The sequence below is a fragment of the Procambarus clarkii genome, chromosome 93, assembly GCF_040958095.1.
Source record: "Procambarus clarkii isolate CNS0578487 chromosome 93, FALCON_Pclarkii_2.0, whole genome shotgun sequence".
Classification (NCBI taxonomy): Eukaryota; Metazoa; Arthropoda; class Malacostraca; order Decapoda; family Cambaridae; genus Procambarus; species Procambarus clarkii.
The window spans coordinates 13,672,332-13,683,026 of record NC_091242.1 but is presented as its reverse complement, the minus strand read 5'-3'; the positions used below and the strand labels follow the sequence as shown (position 1 = coordinate 13,683,026).

Here is a 10,695-nt window from a genome sequence, read left to right as displayed (position 1 = left end):
GCCAGGCTTGTGTGGCAACTGTGGTGGTGCCAGGCTTGTGTGGCAACTGGTGGTGCCAGGCTTGTGTGGCAACTGTGGTGGTGCCAGGCTTGTGTGGCAACTGTGGTGGTGCCAGGCTGGTGGTGTGGCAACTGTGGTGGTGCCAGGCTGGTGGTGTGGCAACCGCACAGTGTTCAAGAGAGAACTCGATAAACACCTCCAAAGGATACCTGCCCAACCAGGCTGTGATTCATACGTCAGGCTGTGAGCAGCCGCGTCCAACAACCTGGTTGACCAGTCCAGCAACCAGGAGGCCTGGCCAAGGATCGGGCCGCGGGGACGTTGAACCCCGAAAACATCTTAAGGTAACCGCATGGTAAGGTGCCAGGCTGGTAGAGGCAGTAACACAGACAAGAGGCACCCGTGGCACTCACCCGGTGACGGGTTCTCCACAACTGGCCGACATCCTCCCTCTCTTGGCACTATGAGTGCCACCCCCCCCCCCCCCGACCCCCACCGACCCCGCCACAGCCACCGCTTCTACTTGCAACCCCGTTATAAGGAGAGTTGTTCCACCTGCTCCTGTTTGGCTCTTGATGAACTGTTCCAAGCACCGGGGTTCCACCCGGGGTACGACCATTTAGTTCAGCGACTCCCGATCCTACTAGCCGCTGGGTGACACAGTAGCCAGCGCTCGCTGGGCCAAGATGCGGATGGGTGGACTGGGGCTAGATGACACCCCGGCGGGCGTGACGCAGGCTCCAGCTCCCGGCCCCAGGCATGCACCAGCAACAATCTAATTCGGTGATGGTACGAATAGAAGTATCAAGTCGAATTGTGGGTAGTTATAGTGGTCAGTTGGTCTCCTAACTACGCGAGGGGCTGGGAGGTGAGGAGCTACGAAACCTGTAGATCTTTCCTCAATCATAGCGGTTTTGTTTACAGTTAGTAAACACTTTAAGAGCTCAAAACACAACAAGGTTGTTTATAGCAATACCAACCTTGGATTGGGTAGTTACCAGGTTTACAGTTTAATACATATGTAAACAAAGCCGCCATTATTGAGTAAAGATGTAAAGGTCTCGTACATGCTTCATGTAGCCAGTCCCTGGACCCTTGCTCTTGTTAGTGGGTAGATTTGGAATAACTATTTCTAGTATTTTCCAGGGAAGGTTTATGATGTCTCGTTCTCTGTGACAAGCAACTTGTTAGGCTTATCCAGGTCCTCCCCTCCCCCCCACCAACCCGTTATTACGACTGACCTTCCCGCAGGTTGCCACCCACAACAGTCACCTTACTCTCAGGTACCTGTGTACAGGCTCTCTCCCACGGCACCATCGCCACCTCCAACAAACACATCTCTACTTTAAACAACTGCAGTTATCACAGGCACAATTCTGTGCCTATGATAACTATAGAGTTATCTTCTATGATAAATATAGAGCTTTTGAAACTCTGAGAGAGAACTATCAACATCAGAGGCCCGAGACTGTTCAACACGCTTCCACTACACATAAGGGACATAACTGGCCGACCACTCACAGTGTTCAAGAGAGAACTGGATAAATAGGATATCCATTGGATAGCCTTGGATAGCCAAGGATACTTGATGAATCAGGCTGTGACTCGTACGTCAGCACGTCCAACAACAGCCTGGTTGACCAGTCAAGCAACCAGGAGGCCTGGTCGGAGACCGAGCTGCAGGGACGCTAAGCCCCGAAATCCTGGCAAGGTAACCACAAGGTATGAACTCTATAGATAACTATAGAGGCCATGAGCTCTATACACACTCACGAGAGCTAACAGAGCTCAGCGTCACAATACACAGGAAGCTACACTTGACGCTCAAATGTACACCGAGTCATTGTTTCCAGAAAACTCTTATCCAACTACACCTACCCAGCGATACACCCACAGGGTGACCTCCTGGTACACCCACGGGGTAACCTGGTACACCCACGAGGCAACCTGGTACACCCACGGGGTAACCTCCTGGTACACCCACGGGGTAACCTGGTACACCCACGGGGTAACCTCCTGGTACACCCACGGGGTAACCTGGTACACCCACGAGGTAACCTCCTGATACACAGTTCGCTCTACTTAATAGTATAGATGAATCATAGAACCAGGAATGAAAGCCTATCTCCGCCTTAGGCGAGTTAAGTGGACCACTGTGGAATGGGGGTGGGACGGGGGTGTGTAAGAGGGTGTGGGAGGGGTGCTGGTGAGTGTGGGAGGGTGTGAGTGGGTGTGGGTGAGTGTGGGAGGGTGTGGGAGGGGTGCTGGTGAGTGTGGGTGGGTGTGGGTGGGTGTGGGTGAGTGTGGGAAAGTGTGGGAGGGTGTGGGTGGGTGTGGGAGAGTGTGGGAGGGTGTGGGAGGGGTGCTGGTGAGTGTGGGTGGGTGTGGGAGGGTGTGTTAGGGGTGCTGGTGGGCGTAAGAGAGTGTGGTAGGGAATATGGGATGGGCTGCACTCACATAGTTGTATTTGTGGGGAGGATGAGCCATGGCTCTTGGGCCCGCCTCTCAACTTCTCCCTCGACTGGTGTTTACAGGTTCTACAGCCTATTGGGCTCTTGTCATATCTACATAATAAAATTGTGTATGGAGTCTGCCTCCACCACTTCATTTCCTAGTGCATTCCTCCACCACCACCTAGTGTAGATGGTGGTTGGTGGTGATTGTGGTGGTCTGTGGTGATTGTGGTGGTCAGTGGTGATTGTGGTGGTCTGTGGTGGCTGTGGTAGTTGGTGGTGGTTGTGGTAGCATATGTTAACGTTCTAAGACATGAACAATAAAAAAATCCTTTAACCGTCCTTAATATGAATACAAATTCATAACACCGTTCCAAGCACATAACCACGTGGTGTTATTTATACATCCCAAACACCAGAGTTCATCCCCTGAGCGTTAGACATGTATATGTATATCCTGAGACGTATGTTAATGTCCGGGGGGCAAGACAGGCATGTATATATGAATAAGTATGGGAGGATATACACAGAAGCTGCCTCCAGTGTCCCTTCTGTAGTTTCCGTTATTGCTATGCTTATATATATATAATATATATAATATATATATAAAGATGAATAGGAAAACCAGGGATATACTGAACATCTTGTTTCAGATTCTTTACTTTAAAAAACATAACGTTTCGAATACTTCTCGTATTCATCATCAGATCTAAAGAAAAAACAGAAATCACAATCAAATAACTGGTGAGCAAAGAACTCATACTGAATATAATTGCCTATCAAAGAAAGGTAAATGCTTAAAAAACAAAACACTTAAGCTTACTTAAAGTGATCAATACAAATAAAACTTATTAACTATCACATGGATAAAAGCTAATTAAAAAATCCATTAAATTGCAAGAGGAATTTTATAACTACTAAAACAAACCATTACTATTAAACTTACGAGAAGTGATCAACAGGAGTGAAACTTGATAGTTAACACATAGATACTAAACACTATTACAAATATTCATATAAGACTACAAATCTACAAAAAATGTATATAAAGTGCAAGCAGAATAAGCGACAGTTATAAAGTACTAACCCAAATCTTATAAAAACTCAAATATTAAACAAATCTAAATACCAAAAAATGTATTATATATCCTAAATAAAAAGATTATACTAATGTACAATGTCAAGACTTAAAATAAGTAAGAAAAGGCAAAGACATGGTAAACTAAACAAAATTATAATAAAATTAAACTGCCAGAATGAACTATAAATCCAATTACAGGTCCTACTGTGCACTATACAGTGTACAATTGAACAGCTGAAAGGTTGCTATATAACAGAGGCCGCAACTCCTTTATATATAAGGATTCCATTATTCTCAAGTCTGACTGGCCATTCATACAAGTGTTCAGAATTTTAAAATCAGATTCCAGCAGAGAATGATTAAACTCATAACAATGGTTTCTAATCTCCGAAAATGCTGGTTTAGACAATGGTAATCCAGTCCTAAAAGATACTCCCCGGTGCTCAAGTCTCCTAATAAAGTTCCGAATGTATCCAGCCGGTATATAAATGTAGCTGTAATGCTGGATATATCGGGAGTATAATGCTGGATATATCGGGAGTATAATGCTGGATATATCGGGAGTATAATGCTGGATATATCGGGAGTTACATTCCGAACTTTATGATTAGGATACTTGAGCACCGGGATATATATATATATATATATATATATATATATATATATATATATATATATATATATATATATATATATATATATATATATATATATATATATATTCGTTCTGGATATACTGTGGCTATATGGTCTGATAAGTCTTCCTGGCCCCATGGGACATTAATGTTCACGGTATCAATAACCTCTTAGACAAGTATGGCAGCCCATTAGACAATTATGACAACCTCTTGGACAAGTATGACAGCCCATTAGACAATTATGGCAACCTCTTGGACAAGTATGACAGCCCATTAGACAATTATGGCAACCTCTTGGACAAGTATGACAGCCCATTAGACAATTATGGCAACCTCTTGGACAAGTATGGCAGCCCATTAGACAATTATGGCAACCTCTTGGACAAGTATGACAGCCCATTAGACAATTATGGCAACCTCTTGGACAAGTATGACAGCCCATTAGACAATTATGGCAACCTCTTGGACAAGTATGGCAGCCCATTAGACAATTATGGCAACCTCTTGGACAAGTATGACAGCCCATTAGACAATTATGGCAACCTCTTGGACAAGTATGACAGCCCATTAGACAATTATGGCAACCTCTTGGACAAGTATGGCAGCCCATTAGACAATTATGGCAACCTCTTGGACAAGTATGGCAGCCCATTAGACAATTATGGCAACCTCTTGGACAAGTATGGCAGCAGTGGATGGATGGCACGACTTTTTTCTCCCGGTATCCTGGCACAGAAGCTTGGCTGTGACGTCACTGGTGGTGACTGGTCAGCGGGAAACACTGAGTAACATTCAGGGTGGTCGTCTGGCTCCCGTGGTCTCCGTGGGCCCGGCAAGTTGGTCTCCCTGGCCCCGACAAGTTGGTCTCCGTGGGCCCGACAAGTTGGTCTCCGTGGGCTCGACAAGTTGGTCTCCGTGGGCCCGACAAGTTGGTCTCCGTGGGCCCGACAAGTTGGTCTCCGTGGCCCCGACAAGTGGCCGTCGGGACCTGCCTGGCTCTACCCTGGATCTGGTGCCAGGATCGCAAGGATCCAACAGCCCAGCGTCTCGCTCAGACTTATATTGCAACGTGTTCTTGGCAGTCTGCTGAGCTTAAGACACACCTGCAGACTACAGCAGACGGAACACCCCCTCCCTCCCCCCCCTCTCTCTCTCTCTCTCTCTCTCTCTCTCTCTCTCTCTCTCTCTCTCTCTCTCTCTCTCTCTCTCTCTCTCTCTCTCTCTCTCTCTCTCTCTCTCTCTCTCTCACCAAAGCCCCCAGAGAGAAAGAAATTCCCGTCCTAAATAATATCTCTTCATTCTCAAAAGGTCAAAATATCCTTTGAAGTCTGATACCTTTCTTGAAAATTCGAGGGAAGAATTGGGAGGTTGGTAGGGGGAGGAGGCAGGGGGTGAGAGAAGGGATAGTTGGGGAGAGTAGGAGGGGTGAAGGATAGAGGATCCTGCAGCTGCTCCTAACACATGTGTGAGGACGCTACATGATGGGTCAACAGTCACGGGTCCTAACACATGTGTGAGGACGCTACATGATGGGTCAACAGTCACGGGTCCTAACACATGTGTGAGGACGCTACATGATGGGTCAACAATCACGGGTCCAACGGGCAAATGGTAATGCTTGTGAACATGATGAAGTGGCGATGGAAAAAAGGAGGTAAACTAGGAAAAAATAATAATTGAACTTTTCCGTTTGAACTTGTCCTCCGAAGGGCGAGGTTCTGGGCAGTGGCACTCGTGGTGCCATCTGCTGTTGCGGCCGGGGTGCCGCCTGGCACCTCCCTCCCCTCTGGCACCTGCCCCCCCTGGCACCTGCCCAAGGTGCTTATCTTGAGGTTATCTTGAAATGATTTCGGGGCTTTTTAGTGTCCCCGCGGCCCGGTCCTCGACCAGGTCTCCACCCCCAGGAAGCAGCCCGTGACAGCTGACTAACACTCAGGTACCTATTATACTGCTTGGTAACAGGGGCATAGGGTGAAAGAAACTCTGCCCAATGTTTCTCGCCGGCGCCTGGGATCGAATCCAGGACCACAGGATCACAAGTCCAGCGTGCTGGTGGTGGTAAGTGTTCACATTTGTTGTCATTTTTTTCATAGACTTGCTTACAACAGTGTTTGGTGTGCAGGCCTGAGGTGCTCTGGGAGGACATACTCTCGCACACTAACACCATCACTTAAGGTGGGAACAACTGCTGAGCTGAAGAGCGAGCAAAGGTCCCTCACTGCTAGAATCCACTCAATAAAATATCTTAACTATTGGAACCACTAAGATTTTTTAATTGCATTCTCTACCTGGATCTAAACCACAGGCGAGAGAGATACATAATGATTTACACTTAGAAAATATTAGAGGAACTGATACCAAATCGGGACACGAAGATACCACCACACGAGACCAGGAGGCATGGCAGGATGTGCAAAATAGCCCCGTTGAAAAGCAGAGTTGCAACAGGTCCTCTGAGAGAGAACTCTATCATGAAGGGCCAAAGACTTTTCAAGACTTCCGCTGCGCTGTGATTCATACGTCAGGCTGCGAGCAGTCTTCAGGCTGGACTTGACCAGTCCAGCAACCAGGAGGCCTGGTCGACGACCGGGTCGCGGGGACGCTAAGCCCCGGAAGCGCCTCAAGGTAACCTCAAGGTAAGATATAATGTGCATAACTGGCCGACTTCTCACGGTGTTCATGTGACAGAACTTGATAAACACCTCCAAGGGGAAGATACAGAAGGAGAAGATAAAGAAGGAGAAGATAAAGAAGGGGCAGATAAAGAAGGGGCAGACAAGACGCAGGGAGACAAATAAGAAAGAACATGAAGGAGGGGACGTGAGGACAGGAAGCGCACAATAAGAGTCAGTAGTTCGACTCCTGAAGAGGGAGCGGCCGACACAGCCCGCCTATAGTGGGCGGGAGGGTGCATAGTGGGTGTCAGGGGGGGGGAGGGTGTGGGTACACTGGGAGGGAAGTGAGTGGCCCGGTAGGCGAGTGGGCGAGCATGGGGTCGGAATGGGGTGGATTCAGAATGGCAGCAAGACGGGAAGGTGAACAGTGGGCGAGAGTGTTCAGAAGTGGGTTATACCTCGTGCATGTTTCCTGTCCGGGGGAGAGGTAGGGAGGGAGGGAGGGGGGATGGGGGGGGGGAGGGAGAGGGGGGGAGGGAGAGGGGGGAGGGAGGGAGAGGGGGGGAGGGAGAGGAGGGAGGGAGGGAGAGGTAGGGAGGTTAGGTTAAAGACAAGGAAGAGACTATACCTCGGAGCTGAAGCTCAACCCACCAAGTACTGCCAGATGAACGCACACCTTCGCGTAGCGGACGCATAAGTACTCAGAGGTTAGTACACACAGTATAAGGCTATAAGATGACCTAGACAAACTGAAGCAATGGTCCAACAAATGGCTACTAAAGTCCAACGCAAGTAAATGTAAGGTGATGAAACCAGGCGGAGGAAATAGGAGGCCAGACACAGGATACCGAATGGGAGATGAAGTCCTTCATGAAACGAACAGAGAGGAAGATCTATGAGTTTATATCATGCCAAACCTGTCTCCCGAAGCCCACATCAAAAGAATAACATCGGCGGCGTATGCGAGGCTGGCTAACATCAGAACAGCCTTCAGGAACCTGTGTAAGGAATCATTCAGAACCTTGTATACCACATATGTAAGACCAATCCTGGAGTATGCGGCTCCAGCATGGAGCCCGTACCTAGTCAAGCACAAGACGAAACTGGAAAAGGTTCAGAGGTATGCCACTAAGAGGCATGAGCTATGAGAAAAGGCTGCGTGAACTGCATCTCAAGTCGCTGGATTACAGAAGAACTCGAGGAGACATGATCACCACATACAATATTCCCAGGGGAATTGACAGGGTAGAGAAGGATGGATTATTTAACACGGGTGGTACACGAACAAGGGGACACAGGTGGAAGCTGAGTACTCAAATGAGTCACAGAGACATTAGAAAGAACTTTTTCAGTGTCAGAGTAGTTAGTAAATGGAATGCACTAGGAAGTGATGTGGTGGAGGCTGACTCCATACACAGTTTCAAATATAGATAAAATAGAGCCCAATAGGCTCAGCAATCTGTACACCAGTTGATTGACGGTTGAGAGGCGGGACCAAAGGGCCAGAACTCAACTAGGTGAGTACAAGAGAGTACACACAGAGGAGAGAACACACAGAGGAGAGTACACACAGAGGAGAGTACACACAGAGGAGAGTACACACAGAGGAGAGAACACACAGAGGAGAGTACACACAGAGGAGAGTACACACAGAGGAGAGTACACACAGAGGAGAGTACACACAGAGGAGAGTACACACAGAGGAGAGAACACACAGAGGAGAGTACACACAGAGGAGAGTACACACAGAGGAGAGTACACACAGGAGAGTACACACAGAGGAGAGTACACACAGAGGAGAGTACACACAGGAGAGTACACACAGAGGAGAGTACACACACAGGAGAGTACACACACAGGAGAGTACACACAGAGGAGAGTACACACAGAGGAGAGTACACACAGAGGAGAGTACACACAGAGGAGAGAACACACAGGAGAGTACACACAGAGGAGAGAACACACAGAGGAGAGTACACACAGAGGAGAGAACACACAGAGGAGAGTACACACAGAGGAGAGAACACACAGAGGAGAGTACACACAGAGGAGAGTACACACAGAGGAGAGTACACACAGGAGAGAACACACAGAGGAGAGTACACACAAGAGGAAGAGGAAGTGGTAACGACAAGAGCGGACCAATCATGTGGTCTCCGTCACGGGCCGCCCCACCCACTGATTGGGCCACTAGCACCATGTCCTGATTGGTCCGTCTGTTACTCGCGATGCTATGATTGGTCCGCCTGTGACTCGCGATGCTATGATTGGTCCGCCTGTGACTCGCGATGCTATGATTGGTCCGCCTGTGACTCGCGATGCTATGATTGGTCCGCCTGTGACTCGCGATGCTATGATTGGTCCGCCTGTGACTCGCGATTGGTCCTCAGGCAACTTAGGTTAAGTTATATATTATTAGCACCGACCGACCTCAAGTTGACCCAAGAGACGCTGATTAGTCCACAAGTGACCAGTGAGACGATGGTTCGCTTTGTGGCGTTACCTTATTGGCCGATGAGGATGACCCGTTTGCGACGTGATTGGTGGGCCAGAATGACATCCACGTGATTGGTCAGCTAGGATGGCACTCGAGTAACGTGATTGGTGGACCTGAATGATCCCTCCACATATAATTGGACGACCCTAACGACCCGAACGTGGCCATTCTCCTGGTGTTACTGGTGAGGCGAGATTACCCAGCGCGCGCGCGCATGATTGGCGCCGCGGTTGACCTCTGACCTGGAAGCCTTAAGAGGTCATCCCATCCGGCCCGGCCTGGCGGAGATACTAAACTGTTGGTGATGAGGAACCTGAGCAGTGGTGAGGGGAGGTAGACTGGGGGAGTGAGACCAAAATAAACGACGAATATAAAAAACAGAAAGATGAGGGAGGGAGTGTGAGGGAGGACCTGTGAGGGAGGGAGTGTGAGGGAGGGAGTGTGAGGGAGGACCTGTGAGGGAGGGAGTGTGAGGGAGGACCTGTGAGGGAGGACCTGTGAGGGAGGGAGTGTGAGGGAGGGAGTGTGAGGGAGGACCTGTGAGGGAGGGAGTGTGAGGGAGGACCTGTGAGGGAGGACCTGTGAGGGAGGGAGTGTGAGGGAGGGAGTGTGAGGGAGGACCTGTGAGGGAGGACCTGTGAGGGAGGGAGTGTGAGGGAGGGAGTGTGAGGGAGGGAGTGTGAGGGAGGGAGTGTGAGGGAGGACCGGTGAGGGAGGGAGTGTGAGGGAGGGAGTGTGAGGGAGGACCTGTGAGGGAGGGAGTGTAAGGGAGGGAGTGTGAGGGAGGACCTGTGAGGGAGGGAGTGTGAGGGAGGACCTGTGAGGGAGTGTGAGGGAGGACCTGTGAGGGAGGGAGTGTGAGGGAGGGAGTGTGAGGGAGGACCTGTGAGGGAGGGAGTGTGAGGGAGGGAGTGTGAGGGAGGACCTGTGAGGGAGGGAGTGTGAGGGGACAGGAAGCACGGGGTCTCCACCGCACCAACATGAGGACGAGAAGTCATGACCCATGTGGACCATCCAGGGTGCTCCCCCCACCCCTGGACCCACCTAGTTGTACTCACCTAGTTATGAGTACAACGACTGCACTGACTAGACACAGAGAGACAGGTAGGTAGGTAGGTAGGTAGGTAGGTAGGTAGGTAGGTGGGTGGGTGGGTGGGTGGGTGGGTGGGTGGGTGGGTGGGTGGGTAGGTAGGTAGGTAGGTAGGTAGGTAGGTGGGTGGGTGGGTGGGTGGGTGGGTGGGTGGGTGGGTGGGTGGGTGGGTGGGTGGGTGGGTGGGTGGGTAGGTAGGTAGGTAGGTAGGTAGGTAGGTAGGTGGGTGGGTGGGTGGGTGGGTGGGTGGGTGGGTGGGTGGGTGGGTGGGAGGGTGGGTAGGTAGGTAGGTAGGTAGGTAGGTAGGTAGGTAAGTAGGTA

General features: G+C 49.8%; 1 protein-coding gene across 1 annotated transcript; it reads left to right on the top strand.

The window, feature by feature from the left end:
* The first annotated feature begins 2,895 nt into the window (after positions 1 to 2,895).
* Positions 2,896 to 4,961, top strand: LOC138359849 (uncharacterized). The gene is made up of 2 exons (XM_069319559.1): positions 2,896 to 2,917; positions 4,345 to 4,961. The coding sequence occupies exons 1-2, from the start codon at positions 2,896 to 2,898 to the stop codon at positions 4,959 to 4,961; spliced, it is 639 nt and encodes a 212-aa protein (XP_069175660.1).
* The last annotated feature ends 5,734 nt before the right edge of the window (positions 4,962 to 10,695 follow it).